The sequence below is a fragment of the Bos javanicus genome, chromosome 5 (assembly GCF_032452875.1).
Source record: "Bos javanicus breed banteng chromosome 5, ARS-OSU_banteng_1.0, whole genome shotgun sequence".
In the NCBI taxonomy this organism is placed as follows: domain Eukaryota; kingdom Metazoa; phylum Chordata; class Mammalia; order Artiodactyla; family Bovidae; genus Bos; species Bos javanicus.
In genome coordinates, this window is record NC_083872.1 from 24,474,033 (window position 1) to 24,496,888 (window position 22,856).

Below are 22,856 nucleotides of genomic sequence, written 5' to 3' on the forward strand. Positions count from 1 at the left end.
TTCTTTTTTTTTTAAAACAACAGCAAAAGTTACATAATAGGTTGGAATTCTGGAAATGAATGGCAAAGCTAAACGTTTTCGATGTGTAAACCTTTTTTTGGGCTGTTCTATGCTAGGTTTTTCTAGAAGGTAGTGCTTTAATTTTAGAATCCAAGAGAGGATGTGTTTTGGATGTATTTGCAATGTCATCTTGAGAGATGGCTCAGAAGTCTAAGTTCAACATGTCCACATTTGTTCTCAGTTCTGAGACATGATGGAAAAAATGCTTTGCTGGTTTCCTGTTGCTTTTCATGGTTTTAGCATCATGTTCTTATTCTCACTCGAAATCAATGATCCTCACACAAAGTCTGGCATTTTGTACTGAAGCCAAGTATGAGAAAGTTTTAATGATGCATGTTTGGGGTTGCTGTTTTGCTGCCCCCTCCCTTTTTGTTTTTTTTTTGATAGGTGTACTTTTAAAGAAGATTGTGAGCATTTAAATAATTCAGAAAACTGGCTGGATATTTTATCTGGAGCTAAAAAGTGCCCTCAAATTCACCTATTTCGAAGCAGTAAAGATAAGGTAAGAGGAAAGATTTTTAGTTTGTCTCTATTGTCTCATTTTAGTCAACTGATGCCAACTTCCTTCTGTGTGTAAAATACCTATTAATGATCAAATAAGCTTAGTTATGAGAATTCACTCAGTTAACTGACACTGCTGCTGCTGGTGCTGCTAAGTCGCTTCAGTTGTGTCCGACTCTGTGTGACCCCATAGACAGCAGCCCACCAGGCTCCCCGTCCTTGGGATTCTCCAGGCAAGAACGCTGGAGTGGGTTGCCATTTCCTTCTCCAATGCATGAGCGTGAAAAGTGAAAGAGAAGTCGCTCAGTTGTGTCCGACTCTTCGAGATCCCATGGACTGCAGCCCACCAGACTCCTCCGTCCATGGGATTTTCCAAGCAAGAGTACTGGAGTGGGGTGCCATCGCCTTCTCCGAACTAATACTGTGTGAGCACCAATTCCTGTACATTCTGCAAGGTGACGGGGAGATAGCAGAGAATGAGATGCGTCGTGAACCTGCCCTCATGGAGTTTGTCATCTTGTGGCGCTGAAGATGACCTTCAGTTGTTGAAATTAAGGAAAAAATGGACTAATGTCATTGAAAAACATTGATTTAAAAAAAAAGGAAAAAAAAGTTCAGATTCATGGTCAACAAGAGTCCTTAAGTGCGACTTAAGGACTGAATTTTATTTTGTTTTTTAGTTCCTTTTCTTGATGTGTTTGGGTTTTTGACACTGTCTTACGTGCATGCCTTCAGGTGATATTGAGAGGGAGAGGAAGCAATATGGGCAGTGAATATTGCAAGGGGGGGCGGTCCCTTGAAAAGTGCATGGGCTCGTACTACGGCAGTACTATACTGCCTTTGGCAACACATCAGCCCTGTCATTGGATGAGAGAAATGAAGCAGTGTGAGCATATTCATGCATTTTCAGATTCACATACCAGCCTCGCCCCATGGGAAAATGGAATTCCTGCCTTGCAGTCTCAGTGGCTGTAAGGAGACATTTTCTCCCTAATTACAGCTCTTGTATTATGAATAACTATACAGAATCACCATCAGCAGCCAGTTGACCTGTCTGCTGAGCTCACTCTGTTTTATTTGAATGCCATATTAACAAGGAGATGGGCCACTTTCTCTTTCCCCTTACACTTTGCCATTTCAAATAGCAAGAACCGTACCACTTAAGATGATTTAACATTTAATAAAAGAGAGCCAGAGCATTTAATGAGTGATAAATAATAAAAGAATCAAGCTTTCAAGTCATAACTGATCAGAACTCATGGATTTCAACTTATTTGGCTGTTGTTCCTTTCTATCGCCCTCCTGAGGGCGAGGGTATGGAGGATGGGTTGGGGGGGTGCCCTCCCAAAAAAACCCTTCAAAGCTTTCGTCCAAACCTCTACCAGACCTGCACTATCGTGAGCAGTTTCTGTGGAAAAAGATGCTTAGGTATCTAAGTATAGGTATGGCCAAATTTTTATTTCTGTTATCAGTCTGAAAAATAGCTGACTTTAGTGCTGATAGAGACTGCTAGAAAATACCATGATCATTGAATATACCCAGGACTCTGATAAGTGGTTATGATTACGCACGGCTTTTTTTTCTTTTATCGTTTTGAAAATGTTAAGGGGAGTACTTAAGTGAAGTGCAGTGAGGGAAAGCAAGCTGCTCATTGACTAAAAAGAGCCACTTACTCAGTTTGCTTACCCATCTTTGGGTTCACCAGTATAAATTAATCACCATTCGCATCTAGCCTGGAACATGTTTACCACCCAAAGAACCACTGGTGCTTTCTTCCCCACCTTGAGTCCCAGTGTGGTTTACCCTAATCCCTCTAGAGTCTTCCCACGCAACCATTACCTCGCTTTCTCCAGCTCACCACCACTCTCAAGGTAAAGGAGATAAGACTTTAGCAATTTGAGTAAAGCTTTCCTTTGAAGCCAACTTTGGGCTGATTATTTTAGTGACATTGATAAGATGTCTGTCTCCAGCTCTTGGTCATATTATTTCAAAATATTTCCTGTCTTTAGGGTTAACTGTGGCTTGCTGAGAGTCTCAGATCCTTGGTTATTTAAGTAATTTCTTCTCTAGTTCCAGCTATCACAATAACTTGGTTTAAAGAGCATTTGCTCACTGCAAATAACAGTCTAGCAACTTTCTTGGTACAAAAAAAAAAAAAAAGATGCATGTAATACAGAGCCTCTTGTTTACACAAGACAATTAGAAGGTAGTGTATTCTCATCTTTGTTATGAAATTGGCATTAAAAAGAGAGAAGTAGAGCAATTCTAATTGCCTTGGAGGAATATTATGAGATTTTGTTGAATAAAAATATCAAGATGCAGAAAAGTACATACAGCATGGTCTTATATTGATCCAAAAATGTCCCTCTATATGTTGATGTCTATGTCTCTATAGGATTATTTGAGCATGGAGAAAAACATGAGAGAATTCATACTAGGTTGTAAACATAGGCTCCCATGATGAAATAATTCGTGTGGTGGAGGAAAGGTCAGAGATAGACTTAAAAAAGAGAGACAACTGAAATCCTCATATACACAGACACACACAAAAAGGGATGCGTGGCACCCCACTTTTACATTATGTAAAATTATATGTTTGGATGTGAGAGGTGGACAATAAAAAAGGCTGAGTGCCCAAGAATTGATGCCTTCGAATTGTGGTGTTGAAGAAGACTCTTGGGAGTCCCTTGGACTGAAGGAGATCAAACCAGTCAATCTTAAAGGAAATCAACCCTGAATATTCATTACAAGGACTGTTGCTGAAGCTGAAGCTCCAATACTTTGGTCACTTGATGTGAAGAACTGACTCATTGGAAAAGACCCTGATGCTGGGAAAGATTGAAGGCAGGAGGAGAAGGGGAGAACAGAGGACGAGGTGATTGGATAGCATCACTGACTCAATGGACATGAGTTTGGGCAAACTCTGGGATAGTGACAGACAAGGGAAGCCTGGCGTGCCACAGTCCATGGGGTCACAAAGAGTCAGACATGACTGAGCGGCTAAAAAACAATACCTATAAAGAGATTGTTAACAGGAAAAATGGTTTATACTAATAAAAAGAGAAAAGATGTAGGAATAAAAGTATTTCCCACAAATAGCATGGTTCCTAAAAGAGAAAACAGAAACATTCTTTTACAAATCAGAGCAGAAACATGGAATTCTGTCACTGAGACAACCAATATTGTTTTTAAAGTTGTGTCCCATGCACTAATGCAAGAAACAAGTGTTAATAATAGAAATAATTATTGGAATGGAATAGACAAACATATTATTTGCTCATCTTAAGTGGGTGTATTTAGTTGTAATATCTAAATATATTAGCTTTTAAAACTATTCAAATTAATAAAGGTCAAATAAAGTGCTAATGTTCAGTAAATGTTCAAGTATCAGTAACCTTATGACATATAAGACAAACTGTTAACACATTAATAAAAGATCCCATTCATTAAAAACAATGGAAATACTCAGGCTCAAACCTGCAGAGGCATGTACATTGTGCTTTAAAATACTTTTTTACTGGGAGATACATGTTGAAGCCACCTACCAAAACAGTGATTTTCACCATGCAACAGTTTTTCTTAGTGAGGCAGTAGTCTATTGAGGCTAATTATAATTCATAATAAGGAAATCTTATCAATTAAAAGTGTAAATAAATATAAAAACAAAAACAGGTATTTTATTGAAAGATATGAAAAGCATGTTAGATATATCCAGACATATACTATGTTTCTTGGTGGGACAATATCATAAAAATGTCACTATTTCCTCAATCTGTTGTCTAGATTTCATGTCATCCTAGTAAAAATTTAAATGGTTTTTGTCTTAAAAGTGAAGTCATTCAGTCATGTCGGACTCTTTGCGACCCATGGACTATAGCCTGCCAAGCTCCTTCGTCCGTGAACTTTTCCAGGCAAGGATACTGGAGTGGGTTGCCATTTCCTTCTGCACAGGATCTTCACGACCCAAGGATAGATCCCGGGTCTCCTGCACTGCAGGCAGACTCTTTACCATCTGAGCCACCAGGGAAGCTCTAAAATTAATTTATAAAATTCATCTGAAATACTAATGTGAATTGGTCAAGAATATCCAAGATATATGTTGAAAAAAATAAAATTACTTTAGCAGGTCCATTTCCATATGATTATAAACACATCAGTTCAGTTCAGTTCAGTTCAGTCGCTCAGTCGTGTCCGACTCTTTGCGACCCCATGAATTGCAGCACGCCAGGCCTCCATGTCCATCACCATCTCCCGGAGTTCACTCAAACTCACGTCCATCGAGTTGGTGATGCCATCCAGCCATCTCATCCTCTGTCGTCCCCTTCTCCTCCTGCCCCCAATCTCTCCCAGCATCAGAGTCTTTTCCAGTGAGTCAACTCTTCGCATGAGGTGGCCAAAGTAGTGGAGTTTCAGCTTTAGCATCATTCCTTCCAAAGAACACCCAGGGCTGATCTCCTTTAGAATGGACTGGTTGGATCTTGAAGTCCAAGGGACTCTCAAGAGTCTTCTCCAACACCACAGTTCAAAAGCATCAATTCTTCGATGCTCAGCTTTCTTCACAGTCCAACTCTCACATCCATACATGACCACTGGAAAAACCGTAGCCTTGACTAGACGGACCTTTGTTGGCAAAGTATATAGTACCTTTGTTGGCAAAGTATATAGTGGCAATAATTTAGCCCATGACTCTTGTTTAAAAATAAGAATATAGGGACTTCCCTGGCAGTCTAATGGTTAAGACTCCATGCTCCCAATGCAGGGAGCATGGGTTTGATCCCCATGGGTTGGGGAACTAAGATCCCACATGCCTCGTGGTGCGGCCTGCTGCTGCTGCTGCTAAGTCACTTCAGTTGTGTCCAACTCTGTGAGACCCCATAGACGGCAGCCCACTGGGCTCCCCCATCCCTGGGATTCTCCAGGCAAGAATACTGGAGTGGATTGCCATTTCCTTCTCCAATGCATGAAAATGAAAAGTCAAAGTGAAGTCACTCAGTCGTGTCTGCCTCCCAGCGATCCCATGGACTGCAGCCCACCAGGCTCCTCCACCCACGGGATTTTCCAGGCAAGAGTACTGGAGTGGGGTGCCATTGCCTTCTCCAGTGGTGCTGCCTAAAAACATAAATAAAAAATAGGAATATAGATTCATGGAATAGGCTACAAAGCTCAGAAATAGATGTAAAAAATTTAAAGATTGTTTATCACGAATTAAGAGGAAACAAAAGAATTATTTCATAAAAAGTTGCTGAAATAACTGGCTTACAATACGGAAATGTAATTTAATTCACATTTTTTACATGAAATATAAATTTTAGGCTAATTAAGAAGTTAATCTAAAAACCTAACACAGAAAATAATTGAGCGTCAGATAATTTGGAAGTATAATTTTCTTGGCTCTGAAACAATATATCATGTAATAGCAAGAGAAAAATATTCATATACTTGACTTTAAAAAAAAACTATACCACAAAAAATAAGTGATGACTAAAGCTCATGCTTCAGGAAAAACATTTGCAACAGGCAAAATATTAGCTGCAAGATATGAAAGCTAGGAGAAAGTAAAAAAAATATAGAGACACCAAAAAATAAGCAGGCAAAAATGTATATTCTCACAAGAGGAGGTTTAGAGAGTTAGATATAGATATGGAAATATGTTCAGCTTCACCAGTTATCAAATAAATACAAATTAAAGTGAAAATAAGGTTTGCTGACACCTAGTGATGGCGATACCAATTAACACAACCTTTTTAGAAAGCAGTTTGACAGTAATATTTCAAGAGTCATAAATATATTCTTTCTGTTTGAAGCACTACTTCCAGGCTTAGACTTCTGGAGAAGTAATTTGAAAAAAGAAAAACCATTTGCGTATGGGTGTTATTGTTGTGACATGTATAGACTTAGAAACTCGGAAATACCAAACTGTTTGGCAATAAGAGGTAAGGTTAAGCAAAATAAGGTCTAATGATAGAATGTTATGTGACAAGAATTTCCTTGGCCCCATGGACATTACGAGCTAATTGACACTCAAACTTTGTATTTCATCTCACTTTTTGGGTCTTCATTCCCACTGTATCCAGCTTAATTCAAGAGTTATTACCTGGTAAGCATTCCCACTTTGGGTTCCTTAATCCAAGGCATCAGCTTTTTAACCATTCTTGCATGGAACCTAAGAAAGTGAAAGTGTTAGTCACTCAGTCATGTCTGACTCTTTGTGACCCCATGGACGGTAGCTCACCAGACTCCTCTGTCCATAGAACTCTCCAGGCAAGAATACTGAAGTGGGTAGCCATTCCCTTCTCCAGGGGATCTTCCCAACCCAAGGATCGAACCCAGGTCTCCCACATTGCAGGCAGATTCTTTACCATCTGAGCCACAAAGGAATCCTAAAGTCACATTAAAATACCTTCAACTCCTTGACTATCCCCTTCTTCCACTGCACTTGAAAAAAAAAACAAAAAACTCTCTCCTATTTTCATATCAATGTCAACGTCTGCCCCACTGTTCCCCTGAAACTAAACTCCATAGAGGTATTCCAGGAGACACTGTCAGTCCTCATCTTAATATGACTGTTTGATTGCATTCATGAAGCTCTTCCATTGCCTTCCATGGCACACACTCTCCATAGTCTCTTCCTTCTTTCTTGAATATGCCTCAGCCTCCTGTGCTGGCTCCTTCTCTCCCTGACTCTAACTATTGGAGTTGGTTCAGCCCCAGCTTTGGCTCTTCCTCTAGCTGACTCTACTTTGTCCACAGACAATCTTGTCCACTCGTATGGCTTCATATGCCATCATATGTCCATGTCTCCTTTATCTCCCGCCCAGATTGCCTCTGAGCTCCAGACTCATCTCTTCTTAATTATCACACAAGTTCACTTTACTGAACACAACCAAAGTTGAAGTCTTGACTTTTCCATCCAAAGTCTGCCTCCTGCTCCATGTGTCCCATTGCAACATATGCTACCTCTGTACATTCATTAGCTCACCAAATCCTCCACAACCAGATACCCCACTTCCAGTCCTGGCCCATGAGACCTTTAAAGGGTATCTTGGAGCTCTCAGCTCTTTGTATTTCTGCTGTACCATCCTAGCCCAGGCTTCTAGCATCTCTCGCTCGCTCTCTCTTTTTAAAGTTTTAATTGGAGGATAATTACTTTACAATGTTGAGTTTGTTTTTGCTGTACAGCATCGTGACTCGGCTGTAAGTATACATATATCCCCTCCCTCTTGAGCCTCCCTCCCACCCCTCCATCCAGCTCATCTAGGTCATCACAGAACACTGAGCTGAGTTCCCCATTTTATTCAGCTGCTTTCCACTAGCTCTATTTTACCACATAGTAGTATAACCCACTCCAGCGTTCTTGCCTGGAGAATCCCAGGGACGGGGGAGCCTGGTGGGCTGCCGTCTATGGGGTCGCACAGAGTCGGACACGACTGAAGCAACTTAGCAGCAGCAGCAGTGTAAATCTGTCAATGCTATTCTCTCAATTTGTCCACTCTTTCCTTCCCCCACTGCGTCTACAAGTCCGTGCTCTATATCTGCATATCTATTCCTACCATGCAAATAGGCTCATCAGTTCCATTTTTCTAGATTCCATATATATGCATTAATATATGATATTTGTTTTTCTCTTTCTGACTGACTTCACTGTGTATAATAGGCTCTACGTTTATCCACCTCACTACAACTGACTCAAATGCATTCCTTTTTATGGCTGAATAATATTCCATTGTATATATGTACCACAACTTTTTTATCCATTCATCTGTTGATGGACATAGAGGTTGCTTCCATCATCTGGCTATTGTAAATAGTGCTGCAATGAACATTGGGTTACATGCGTCTTTTTGAAATATGGTTTTCTCATGGTATATGCCCAGTAGCTGTATTGCTGGGTCATATGGTAGTCTTATTCCTAGTTTTTTAAGGAATCTCCATACTGTTCTCCATAGTGGCTGTATCAATTTGCATTCCCACCAACCGTGATCTCAATCCTGTGTGGCCTTCCAGTTTTAGTCTAGTGAATTTTTCCACACTTCTGCTAGACTGTAAGCTCTTTGAGGGTAAGGACTGTAGCTGCTTGCTTCACTGAAGTAGTGAATACCTTGTGTAGCACATGGCACATCTTTAAAGTTTAATAAATGTTTATGAAATAAATTGAATCCCATGGATAGAGGAGCCTGGGAGGCTACAGTCCATGGGGTTGCAAAGAGTCAGAAATGACTGAACGACTTCACTTCACTATGAAATAAATTAATGCAGTGTTTATAGTTATGTAAATGCTGTGCATGTGAGGACTGAAGGCAATGTGGAAAATTTAAAGGAGCTACTGAAAATAGGACTTTAACAAACTTTCTGATACTTTTGTTATCATGTTTGACCAATGAATTCCATTTAAGACATACTTGTGGACAGGGTAACAGGTGATAATGGTTGTACGCTGAGATGTGCAATGCAGGGAGAAATGCAAGGCTGACACATGAGTGAGGCTTCAGCCAGGTGTTGAAGATGAGCTGGTGGGGATGGTTGGGGGCTCAGTGCTATGTTCAGGTCCCCTGGAGATGGGTGGACTTCAGTTCAGTGGAAGTTGGACTGTAAGAACTTGTGTTCTTCCAGCATGATTCTGTGGCTCAGAAACAGAACGTTTTAAAGTAAAAAGATAGGGATGCAACCCCAGAGCAAAATAGATAGAGAGAGCTTATCCAAGGATGAGAGACAGGGGATTCTTAGCTGGCCCTGCAGACTTGGCGGAGATCAGAAGTGTAACAGAAGACGGACACCTCCCAGTGGTGAGGGGCTGTCACTCCTCATCGTGGCTGATAAGCTGATGGCTTCCTGTGTCCCTAGCTTCCTAATATTTAGCCCACCTCCCCACCAGATCCCCTGAGTGCACCTGATGCAGAATGGGTCTCCCACTGACATACTGTTTTCTTTAACTTTCCTCTTTTTTCCTTCTTCTTTGCTTTCTTTCTCCTCCTCCTCCTCCTACTCCCTTTTCCTCCTCTCCCCACCACATCTTCCCCCTCCTAAATATAAACAAAACAATTTGTGTTTAGATGAGAATGCTTCATATCATAAAGATATAAAATCTCCTAAAATTAATGCATATATTTGGTACAATTCCAGTTAGACTCACAGTCCCATCACCCTATTTGGGTAAAATGATCGTAAAGTTCATATGGAAAAAATAATGTCTAGAAAATGCTAAGAAAATTACGAAAATAAAAATAGATTTACCATAAGTATATTTAAATCCACAGTCTTGAAAATTTGATGACACTGGAAAAGAAGTGGATCAATAGATAATTGGAGCAGTGCAAAGTTCAGAAATAACTTGTAGGTATATGGTGATTTAATATATGAGAAAAGTGGTGTTTCTGTTCAGTTGGGAAAAGGAACTTTTTTTTTAAAATAAATGCTTGTGACCTAGCTGGTTAACTATCTGGGTAAAAATAAAGTTGAGCCCGTATCTTATCCTTTGTAGAAAAATAAACTCCAGATGGATTAAAGATATAAGTTTAAAAAATAAAACAACAAAGATGGTGAAACAATATTATATTTGTCCACAAGCAAGAGTTGTGAAGAACTTTATAACCAAGACAATTAACTTTGTATTTGATCATAAAAACATACTATATAGGGTAAAACACACATAAGCTGCAAGACAAACAGTACATTAGGAGAAAATGTGTCAGAAATATGACAGATAAGGTTTAATATCTATACTATACAGAGAGCTCTTAAGAATTGATAAGAAAAAATACATACAAAGCAGATAAATGATCTAAGAATATGAACATTCGATTCACAACAGAAAACTAAACAGCCAATAAAACACCTCTTTCTTTCCATCAGCAATCCAAGAAACTCTCTTGTGGCAAGTCAGAAGGTCAGTTCCTTTAAGGCTCTAGGGTGGATAGAGACGATGGAAGAACGCCACATGATTTGGTTCCTGTATTTTCTTCCCCACAGACGACAGTGACGGTGGTGGGAAGCTTCTCTCCGAGGCACTCCGAGTGCGTGGTGAAGAACGTGGACACAGGCAGGATGCTCTGCAAGGGTAAAAGTGTGCACAATGAGACCTGCGCCTGCATCATCCCAACCAGGACAGCTTACAAAGGTCCGTGCACTCCACTGGTTCTTACTATCATTCTTAGAAAACAAAGAAGGCAAGAGAACCTCCTGAGCCCAGAGTGCCCAGGGAAACAGGTTAAACTTGAACAGCCTTACTCTGGAGACTCCCTCTCCCCCACTCCTTGCACCCTCCCTCGGTCCCCCTCACCTTTGCTCCACTCTTCCTGTGGCCACAGGCCCCTACTGTTACCTGTGGCTGGAGAAGGATGGAGACTGGCAAATCCCCCCTCAAGTTGCTTAGGTGAGTGGCAAGCCAGAGACCATTGAACTTGACCCTTCCTAGATGGTTCAGATAGTTCAGGGATCTGAAAAGCTGGGAATGCCCTTGGTGAGGTGAGGAAAGGAAATGGCCAATATTTTATCATCTTAGGTTCACTGCATTCGTTCATTCAAACAAGAAATATTTATTGAGCATCTGTGTGCTAGACACTGTGCTAGGTGGTAGGGACACCATGACCAAAAGAGCCTGACCTGTTCTTTGCTCACAGTATTCACAGCCTCTTGGGACAGCAGCAAGTGACCAGCACCGGACAGTGCCGGGTGCAGCGTGCAGGGAACACAGCATGCTGTGAGATGTACGTGAAGAGGACACCTAACTAGACTTGGGGGAGCAGCGAGAGGGCGAGGAAAGCTTCTTGGAGGATGAGTAGGGTTGAGCTGGACAAAGAAAAAGGGGAAGAGTATTCCAGGCAGAGCCCAACTAGTGTGACCGACCAAAGGAAGGAAAAAGCTTTGTTTGAGGAGCCAAAAAAAGGTTCTATGTGGTCAAGTCAAATGGGGTAGAGAGTGGAGCGACAGAAAACGGATGCCAAAGAAGGTACAAAGTGTCTGGCACAAAGTAGCCATTGATGATCAAGACATTTTTGTTGAATGAATGGCCACAGGTGGAGAACAGGGCTGGAGGAGGGAAGGGCTGCATTCCGAAAAGCCTGACAGAAGGGAAGCTGTTGCAGTGATTCAGGTTGAGGGGACTGAGAGTGGAAGTAGCCAGAGCCAGATAAGGATGAAGAGAAGGGGATGGATTCAAAGGTTGGTCAGGGGTGGGATGAATTGGGAGTTTGGGATTGATACATATATACTGTTGATACTGTGTATAAAATAGATAACTAATGAGAACATACTGTATAGCAGAAGGAACTCTGCTTAATGCACTCTGGCGACCTGAAGGGGAAGGAAATCCAGAAGAGAGGGGATGTATGTATATGTTTGGCTGGTTCATTTTGCTGTGCGGTAGAAACATAATATTATAAAGCAACTATGCTCCAATAAAAATTAATTTTTAAAAAGAGATGGCTAGGAGTTACAGTGTATGAACTGAGGATTCATGAGTTCCTTTAGGTGAGAAAGACATGGAGTCAAGCACATGGTTATTAAAATGCAGGTCTTGCTCACCTGGAACATAAGCTTCGGAAGTATTTGAGATCACCGCGAAAAGCTAATTGATTGCATTCTTAAAATTTTTTAATCTTTGTTTTAAATTGAAATGCAGTTGATTTATAATGTAGTCAATTGTTTTTAAAGCCTCTGTCAGTTTCACCCAACCGTTCATCTGCCCTTTTCTCTGGATGCTTTATATATTCTGAGCGGGCAAACAGACACACTTCCTACCTCCTGCATCCAGCTAGACAGTGGCCATTACCCAACCTTTGTCTGTAGTCTGTAGTCGCTTCATCCCTTTCACCAAATTCTGTCTCCCTTCTGCTTTGAAGTCATCTCTTCCCTAACAGCCTTGATGGATTCTGCTCCAATCATCCAAATCATGCCAGTTCCCTCTGGGCACCCCCACATGCACCCCAGTCTTGGTACCCAGGTGATGCATGGAACTTGAACCACTCATAAGGTATTTCCTTGGCTATCCTGTCATGGTGCTGTTTCACCTACATTTTTTTTGTCTCTTCTAGAATAACTGAATGCTTTCAGAGCTGAGACCATATATACTCGTTTCCTTGTGAGGTTTCCCAGGAGTGTTTTGTGCACAGTTGATACCCAGGAAAGCACAACTCGTGCTAGTCTCTATCACTGGGCACTTGTAGATTCCGATGACATGTATGTTTCCCTGGGAGTCCCTCAGTGCTTACTGTCCATACGTTCATTCTGTTAATAGTTATCAAGTGTCTGTTCCAATGCTCTTGCTGAGAGGTCATGCCAGCCCTGCAAACCTCCTTGTCTTTGGGACAGAGCATTATCATTTGCACAGAGACCCGCTTTATGTGAGCAGAATTTTATGTGGCATCCTGGCTTTCAGAATGAATATTCCTGTTGTAGAGAAGCCTCTTAAAGTAAGCGTTTGCAGACTTTTGGAATCAAGCGCTGATCATAGGTCAGTAGGAAAACTAGAGGTACCAACAAAGTTAGGCCAACTTATTAATTTGTCAAGGAAAGACTTTTCATTTTTAAAGTATCATCTGCTCTCCCCATTAATTCATAAAAGGAAGAAGATACTAATACCAAAATGGGTGACAATGAAAATGTCACAGAGGAGCCCTGGTGCCTGGACACAAAGGGATTTGAAAGGCACCCCCCTAGGCTGCCGCCCCCAAACCTGGCAACACACAATCAGTACAGTACGTGGGGAGGATTACAAACCCAGGTTCCCAACACACCCCAGGCCTGCCAAGTCAGAGTATCTAGGAATGTAGCTCTGGAATCTGTATTTTCATCCATTTCTCAAGTGATTCTGATACACAACCAGATTTAGGGATCATCTTGGGTAGAGGATGTAAGTTACAGTGATACAGGAAGTAGGCCGTTTCTCTCGTGGTGATTTAGCCCACTGTTTATCATATTCCTTTATTCTTTGGGGGTTTTCTAACTGATGGGTAGGTTTTCAAAAGCAAATAAGAAATCCTTCATTGTAGATTTGGCAACAGTTGACTCCAAGAAGATCATGGCTCCCAGCCTACAGGAGCCACACTTTGGAGTGTCGTGTAAACATTTGTAGTGTGGGTTCTTCTGAAGGTGCAGGGTTTCTTTCTTCTCTAACATTCTGGTTATCATGTTCTAGACAGTTCTTGCTCAGTGACTTGTTTTATTCTTATGCTGTGGCCAATTACAAGCTGAGATAGTGATTCTGGGGAGAAGATGAGCTGCAAATGGGCTGTGAAATGGCTTTTTCCTAGTGATTATCCATGGGAGGCCTGGAACGAGGTGGGCTGGGGTCTGTTTGGAGGCTTGTGCTGTGCGCTTCGGCTGCCTGACAGGAATGGCCCCGGGGAAGAGGCCACATACTGATGGAAATGTTAGCGAACAGCTGGCACACTCCAAACTCTATGTGGAGGAGGCAAAAAATATTTATTTTCTGTATTTCCGGCTTTGCTCCATGATAGCAGGGCTTCGCCGTCACTGACTGCTTTTCCCTCTTTGCTCCAGATGTTTTAGTTGTCAACATGACGTTCTCATTCGGTTCCTGGCGTGTGTCAAAGAGATTCAACTTTACCAACTGCTCATCATTAAGAGAGTAAGATTTTATTTGAAATGTAAATATTCTCTCATTGATTTTAATTTATTTATTTGCTTTACTCTCCCATTTCCTAAAGAACTCTTTTGTGGAGGAGACTTTCCAAGGCGCCTTTTGGAGCGTGGCCTAATGGGAGATAGGAGGGCCCCTGAGCTAATCAGCTGGCTTGTTCAAGCCCCACTAAGTGAGGTAGTGCAGCCAAGAGGCAAAGGACTGTGCCCGGGTGTATTTTACCCACAGGGAAATACATCTTCCTCCGACCCAGAGGTGGCCTTGAAGTAATGGGCAAAAGGGTGCAGCTAGGTTATCTGCATCTTCAGAATGACTTTGGGAATTTGAGTCAAGGAAGAGAGTGGAGCGTGAGGTAAAAGGAAGTCACAGTTAAAGACAAGAGAAGGTGGACGTCTCTGTCATCAAAAGAACAAGCTAGGGCTTCCCTGGTGGTCCAGTGCCAATTAAGTGCCAATGCAGGGGACACAGGTTCGATCCCTGATCCAGGAACATTCCACACACCTTGGAGGAACTGAGCCTATGCACCACAACCAGTGAGCCTGTGCTGTGCAATGAGAGAAGCCACCCTAACTAGAGAAAGCTCCTGTGCACAGCAATGAAGATCCAGCACAGCCATAAAGAAATAGATAAATATTTTTTTAAAAAAGAGCATGTTCATCATGACCCACACTTCTGTACCGTGTTTGGCCCTGTTGAGCTGCATACCCCCCTGAATTAGGACCACACTTCCCTCCTTGCTTCTAAAGCAGAGTGAAGGCAGAGAAAAGATGTTTCCCAGATTCCTGGTTTTCCAACTGGAAAATGGGATGGACGTTTCCATGGAAATGATAGGAAACTGTTTTATTAGTGATTTCGTAGTTCTTTCAATGGTTTGCTTGACCAACTGGATGAGTACCAAATGTAGGTTTCTTTGGGTCTGGCCTGGGAACCATTGTTTCTTCAGGGAAAAGGCATCAAACTCGAAGCTGAGTAGGGAGGCCACCCTACAGCTATATGGACAGGAGCTGCCAGATTTTACCTTTACCACCTTGGCATTCTGAAAGAGGGGTTGAGTTCAGTGATTTCTAACAAACAGATTGAATTCAAGGAGGGGAAAGCTAAACTTGTTACAGAAAGCCTCAAAAGTCCATGAAAATGAGGGGGGTGGGTAAGAAAAAGGGAAAGAGTTATATAGAATTGTATAGCTCAAGGAGAGTTTAAACATAATACAGCTCCCCACCTCCAGTTGTAAAGCCTGGTGAAAAGAAGTGACTTGCCTTGGGTGCACAAGGAGGTAATTAAGAACCAGATCTCAGACCTACAGCTCCCCAGAGGGTGAGTGCCCGCCCTTTCCTGCCCTTTCCCTGGGTACCTACTTCCTTTTGGAAAGCACTTAGTAAGGTCATCACACCTGAGGGTTAGCAAGCGGAGTGCAAGGCGCAGACCTGCTTCGAGTGCGCTTCGGTGGCCTGGTAAACACTTAGGCAAGCCTGTGCTTGCTTGCTTTTTCTCACCAAAACTGCAGTTTGTGTAGGTCAGAGCCTCAGGGTGCCTTGGCATCTCTGGAAGCATATCTGAAATGCGAATATGTCCCTTCTCCCTGATCTGGTCCTCTCCTTGTCCCAGAGGCCAACGCTCTCTCTTGCTTCCCTTAGCTACACTTCCAGACCCACTTCAATTTCCATTTTTATCGTTCTTGCTTTAACACTGATTATCCTATTAAGTGCTTTTCCAGTCTTCCACTGTTATCCGTGCATGGTTGTTTGATTAGTAGACACAATTCTTCCTTAATTTGATTAAAAAGCACACAGTGGCACCCTGTTTTCTCTGCTTGCCAAGGTAACACTTTTAGTTTCCCATCGTCCAGGCACTGGACGGTGTTCCTGCCCCAGTGAGGGTGGGCTTATGAGGGGTGAGGAGATCAGTGTCCAGAGGGAAGCTTACCTGAAGGTAGATGAATAGCAGAACCGGATGCAGAAACAGATTCAGTGGTTTCTTGTCATCTTCCAACGCAGCAGGTGACCCCAGCTTCAGGTTTCCGTGGCAACCCCCTAGCAAGCGTCATGATGGTCCGTCAGCCCCAAGGGCTGCCCAGACCAGGGCACAAAGTCAGTAGTCTGTCCCTAGCCTGAAAGAACGGTCCTGTCTTCCCTGGGTTCATCACAGTCTGTCTAGGGACTTTTTTTTTTTTTCTTGTTTTTAATGCTCACACACAGCATCACAGAGGGAAATTCTAGGATGTGTGTTTTCCTAAAAATGCAGGAATTACCTTGGTTTTCTGTGTTGCCAGATGTCCAGGATGTATCCAAACTGGCTGTGCCTGGTGTAAAAGTGAGAGAAAATGCATCCACCCCTTCACAGCTTGTGACCCTTCGGATTACAAGAGGAACCAGGTAAAGTGACGTTTTTTTGGTAGTACAGAGTTTCACCAAAAATAAATGTTTGTGACCACCCAGCCCTAGCCTGTATTTTGTGTTTATTTCAAACTCTGAATTTCCACCCATTGCAATGTTGAAGGAATGTTCTTCGTTTCAGGACCTCTGTCCAGTGGCTTTTCAAAAATGGACACCACCCAAAACAGCAGGAGAAGGAAGATTCAAGGAGAATATGAGTAACAGAACCACTTGGGGCTTGCAGGTCAGACCCTGTTTTTGTACTGATGCTGGGAAAATCCCCCTTTAAATGACAGTAACATCTGATACTTTGGGTTCCTTTTAAAAATTCCCTATTTTGCTTTCTACCCAAATTCCCTGTTTTACCTTTGGTTTTTAACCAAGCTTCATTTAATTGGCTCAATACATCAGAGGCTGCACACTCACATAAAAGAAATTAAAAATCTGTAATTGTGAAAAATGATGTTCTGGTAGAAGTCAAATTTTGAACCTGATGTTGTGATCTCAGGAAGAGTTAGAGGGACGTCTAGAGCACATATTACTGAGGGGATTTCTTAACCACGTTTATGATTGCATTTCTGAGGGGTATAGGAGGGCTGGGCGTGTCTATGCAAACTGTACAAATGAATCTCTTTGAACTGCTTTTCTTTGTAGAGACAATCTAACCAGTAGTTAATAGTGTCAAAACAAAGAGTTGTTTCTATGTAATAAATATACATTTCTCTTCGTGTCTCAAAACTGTCGTTCATGAAAAAATAGTTTTCACGGAAATTTCTTCGGAAATTCCTCTTATTTTCTTCATAGTAAGTCACCAAGCTCAACTGACAGACGTGTTTGAAAATAGAGAATGTAACCCAGGAAACATTTCTGGGCAGAACGTAATTGATGCACTAAGCACCCAAGTGCTGGCGCCATTCAGTCAAGGGACGTTAATTGATCATCTACTATGCAGTGAAAAGCCAAAAAGGACAAGTTCTTCTTCTCATTAACCTTGGGTCTAGTGGGAGCAGACAAATCAAACACAGTAGCATATTTTGTTCTCAAAGGCTCAGTTTTCTATTTCTTGACTAATCTGTGGCTTTGACATATCCATTTGCTGCTACTTAAGGTCAAGTGCCAATATAAATAAGTAGCACATTTTTAATCACCACCAAACAGTTGAGAGTAAGTGTAGGTGAATTCAGTACCAAGCAGAGGGAATGGGAATCAAAATGGATTATGAAGTTAATTAAAGGCATTAGAAAAGCTTGGTGTGCCAATATCTTCAGACTTTTTAAGCCTTTGAGGTTTTATTAAATGATGAGCCACATCACTCTTCTCATTGGTTGATGAAACTAGGGCGTAGTGACAGGTGTTTAAATCAAAAAGGCAGCGGCTTTTTAAAAAATTAAACTTCTCTTTTGCTCTTGTTTCAGTTGTTGTTTTTTTTTTTTTAATTGGTCAAATACATATAATACAAAATGTACCACTTTGCCAGTGTACAGTTGAGTAGTTAAGTACATTCACATTGCTGTTAGTCATCACCACCATCTATCCCCAGAACATGTTTCAACTTGCAAAACTGAAACCTCGTACCCATTAAACATAACGCCTCCTTTTCCCTTCCCCTTGGCCCCTGGAAGCTGCTGTTCTACTTTCAGTTCTCTGTGAATTTGACTACTCTAGGTACTTCAGATTAAGTGGAATCAAACGGGCTTTATCCTTTTGGGCTCATTTCACTTAACATAATGTTCTCAAGGTTCATCTGTCCTGTAACATGTGTTAGGATTTCCTTTCAGGCTGAATGATGTTGCATTGTTTGTATATATTATGTTTTGTTTATTCAGTCACCCACTGATGGACACTTCTATCATTCCATTGATGTCTTGGGTTGCAGACATCTTTTGGCTATTGTAACTAATACTTCTATAAATGGATGTGTACAAATTCCTCTTCAAGACCCTGTTTCAGTTCTCTGGGGTATGTACTCAGCAGTGGAATTGCTGGATCCTATGGTAATCCTGTCTTTAATTTCTTTAGGAACTCTGTTCTGTTTCCTTACCTCTCAGCCTTTTTACATTCCCACCAACAGCATTTCGGTGTTGCAAGTTCTCCACATTCTTGCCAACACTTTTTGTTTTAACAGTAACCATCTTAATTTGGTATAAGGTGGTATTTCACTGTGATTTTGATTTGCATTTGCCTACTGTTTAGCGACATTGAACCTCTTTTTGTGTGCTTGTGGGCCATTTGTGTGCTTCTTTGGAGAAATGTCTATTCAACTGTTCTGTCCATTGTATAGTCAGATTGCTTGTTTTTTTGTTGTGGTTGAATTGTATATGTACTTTAGATATCAGCCATGTATCAGATATAAGATTTGCAGATATTTTCTCCTATCCATGGATGGCCATTGCACTCTGTTGACTGTATCCTTGGAGGCACAGAGGTTTAAAATTTTGTCCAAGTCTAATTTATTTTTTTAAATATTGTTGTCTGTGCTTTGGGTGTCACATCCAAGATATCATTGGCAAATCCAATGTCATAAAACTCCTGTTCTAAGCGTGTTATAGTTTTCATTCTTACAGTTAGGTTATTTGATCCATTTTGAGTTAATTTGCATATATGGTATAAGGTATGTGTCCAACTTCATTCTTTTCTGTGGATATTGAGTTTCCCAAGACAACTTGTTGAAAAAACTGTCCTTTCCCCCATTAAATGTGCTTTGCACCCTTACCAAAAAATCATGTGACTGTATATGCAAGGGTTTACTTCTGGGCTGTATATCCTATTCTGTTGGTCTATAGGTCTGTCTGTATACCCATAAAATACTGTTTTGTAATAAGTTTTGAAATCAGAAAGTGTGGCTTCTGAGATTTTGTTCTTCTGTTTTTGTGATCGTTTTGAAAGCAAACATTTTATTCTGAGATAATGTAGATTTGCATGGAGTTGTGGGAAAATAATACAGAGAGACCTCATAAAACCTATACCCAGTTTCTCCCAGTAGTAACATCTTGCCAAACAATAGCACAATATCACAACTAGGATTTGACAATGACATCTGTCAAAGATACAGTCAAGATACAGATCAACTCTCTCACCTCAAGTCTCCCCCATATTGCCTGTCTGTGGTCATACCTGCCCACTTCTTCCTCCCCTCCCACTTGCCTATTTCTGACCTCTGGCTACCACTAATGTGTTCTTCATTCTGTAATTTTATTATTTCAAAGATTTTATATAAATGGAATCATCCAGAGGTACCCTTTGTGAATTGGTCTTTTTAACCCAACATAATTCTCTGGCAATTCATCCGCATTCTTTTATGCATCAATAATGTGTCCCTTTCTATTGCTAAGTCATGGTTCAGGCAGTGACTTTTTACATTTTTATTTTAAAGAAAAAAATACAGTCACTGCATCCTGGTTTCCTGTATTATGTCTTCTTGACCCTTTTGACATATGTGGTTGAAAGAACTGGGGTCACCAAGGAAATAGGAGAAAGCTGGAAATAAACAAAAGCCCAGACCTGTCTTCAGGGCTTCTCCGTGCATGACCTTTGGCGAAAGACATCTTTTTGATGCTGAAATGTTTTCTTTAAATACATGGGGATTCCCTGGCTGCCCAGGGTTTAGGACTCCGTGCTTGCACTGCAAGGGGTATGGGTTCAACCCCCAACTGGAGAGTTCAGATCTGGCAAGCTGCATGGCATGACCAGAAATGAATGAATGACTCAGTTCAGAATGAACCACTGGGAATGGAGTATTGTCACCGGATGGATTTCTCCTGCTCTGTGATACACTGCTGTCTTTTCCTTATCATGTGGAATGTGTAAATCCAGACTTCCAGTTTGGCCTTCAGGTTGGCTTTGAATGAAACATGGAACACTCTTCCTAACAGAGAAGCCATCAAAGGCTTTCTTTCAGTGCATCTTCCACATCACATACATACTGAGTGCTTCCTACGTGCCAGGCATGGGGACATGAGATGTGAATGCATGGTACACAGGCTTGGGTGTCCTAATGCTGAGCTTGGATTGAAGATCCCTACAGGTGTTGATTGTGCACCGAATATATACCAATACACAGAGCTCCATGGATACCATGAGGAGGATACACATGAATCAGGAACATCTCTTGTCGTCAGTCTTAAGAATCTTATGTGTACATAAGCACAGAAATAAGAATAAAGGATAGAAAATAGTAACCTAGGAAAGGTACCAGGAAGTACACAAACCCTGAGAGCCTCTCTGTGCCCGGGGCCTTGTCTTAGTCATTCCTGATTATTTAAGCCCAGGGCCTGGCAGTTAAAAACACTTCATCAGTGTGGTTGGTTAAGTCTTTGATTGATGGATGGATGGATTGATGCAAGATGGCATGGAGCCGATAGTTAAGGGAAGAGACACTTGGAGACGGGGTGGGTCTTCTAAGCATAGAGCGCGGGCATTGCAAAAGCATAGTGCATCACAGAAAATTCCAGTGCACCCCTTATGGGAGACCCCAAGTGATTTAGTTTGGCTGGAGCAGAAGGATGCAGAAAGTTATGGGACAGGACAAGGTTGAAATGACCCTGGAGCCTGCATCTATAGAGCCTTACATCTTGTTTTTCAGTAGCAGTAGAATGTTCTTCAAGACTTTTTTATTTTAATGCATGAATGAACTCATCTGAGAAGGAAATGGCAAACTACTCCAGTAATCTTGCCTGGAGAATCCCATGGACAGAGGAGCCTGGCAGGCCATACAGTCCATAGCGCCTCAGACAGTCGGACATGACTGAAGCGACTTGGCGTGCGTGCGAGCATGTGGAACTTACAAGAGAGGGCTCCTGGCTGACTCCTATTTGGCTTTGTTGTCTTCATACTGTTCCATGACCCTGTGAGCCATCCCTTGACCACAGCTTAAAAACATGTACTGTCATGGCAGCTCCCCCATGGGAACCAGGAATGGACTTAATGATGTCAAACCAGAAAGAACCCTAGGGGGCTTCATTAGGGGCCGCATCAGCGGAATAGGGCAAATAACTTTAAAAATCTGTCAATATATTTGCCCTTTGGATGGAAAGTATTTTCAACGGTCAGGGCCAGTCTCTGTCAGAAACAGTTGGCCTTGTCACCCTGCCCTAACCTCTTTTCCTTCCTTTTCTTAATAATCTTATATCTGGGGCCTCCACCTGCCAAGAGAAGAGGTGACTGCTCTGTCTTTCCTGTTCTCAAGGAAAGGTTGTGAAGGTCTGTGATATGAGGTTGTTCTAATATTTGTTATACTTATCACTGCCGGGTAGAAACGCACGGTACAAAGCCACGTCTTCCTGCTCTCGGGAGATTCACATTCCTTCTCTTTCTTGTGAGTTTTCTTCTCTTCCTCCATCACGTATGATGTGCATTTTAATTCCTCACGGTCAACCCAAATCACCTCATTCAGGGTCCCTGCCTTAAAAAGCAAAGTCAAGTTTAACATGTGCCTTGTTGAGTAGCTTCTGTGGGCCTAGCACTGAGCTGCATGCTGTGGGGTTCGCTCTTGTATTTGTTCATTCGAAACGTGTTTATTGAACACCTACTGTGTGCTGGGCAGAGAGGCAAAATATGTGCCCTCGTGGAGTTTATGTTAAGAACTTACAATAGTTGGGGATGCATTGTTATGAAGCTTCTTAGTGTGTACGACAGAAAAAGCTATAAGCAGGAATGCCAGAATGTGCAAAATTGACTAGGGGTGGCCCATATTTGTGAAGCCTGGGGTTATATCCTGAGCTCAAAGTGCCTCTTTATTGGAGCTTTACGATGGGCCTGTTTTCTCCACCTGATAGACAAATGTTGGCTTGCACAGGGTCAGTAGGTGGTGAGTGATACACACGAGGTTTGAACCCAGGCAGTCTAGGCCACAGCTTTGATCACTAGTATACACTGCATGGGGCTTCCCTTGTAGCTCAGTTGGTAAAGAATCTGCCTGCAGTACAGGAGTCCACCTGCAATGCAGGAGACCCAGGTTCAATCCCTGGGTTGGGAAGATCCCCTGGAGAAGGAAATGGCAACCCACTCCAGTATTTTTGCCTAGGAATCCCATGGACAGAGGAGCCTGGCGGACTACAGTCCATGGGGTCACAAGTGTTGCACAGGACTTAGCAATGAAACCACATATACTGCATGACCTCAATGTAGTATCAATGATAAGAGTCAGTCTGGAAGAGACTTCTCTTGGGTGGCCTGGGCAAGCTGTCAGGAGTGTGCGTTAGTGTTGAAGGCTTGGGATGGGGTGATAGGCTGGAGCATAGTCGAAGAAAAGGAGTTGGACCCAGGCAAGCCTGGCGTCTTCCCCAAGATGGGAAGAGCAGAGAAGGCTTGAGATGGGAAACCGAGGC

General features: G+C 42.0%; 1 protein-coding gene across 6 annotated transcripts in view; it reads left to right on the plus strand.

Annotated features, from left to right (window-relative positions):
* PLXNC1 (plexin C1) overlaps positions 1 to 22,856 on the plus strand; it is a 156,365-nt gene that overhangs the window by 60,489 nt on the left and 73,020 nt on the right. For all 6 annotated transcript variants that reach the window (XR_009736334.1, XR_009736333.1, XM_061415753.1 and 3 more), the window contains exons 5-9: positions 448 to 562; positions 10,528 to 10,675; positions 14,059 to 14,146; positions 16,428 to 16,530; positions 16,673 to 16,774. Coding sequence is in view for 4 of the 6 variants with exons in the window: in XM_061415753.1 (XP_061271737.1) it covers positions 448 to 562; positions 10,528 to 10,675; positions 14,059 to 14,146; positions 16,428 to 16,530; positions 16,673 to 16,774 (556 nt within the window). In the remaining 2 variants the exon portion in view is untranslated. The remainder of the gene's footprint in view (positions 1 to 447; positions 563 to 10,527; positions 10,676 to 14,058; positions 14,147 to 16,427; positions 16,531 to 16,672; positions 16,775 to 22,856) is intronic.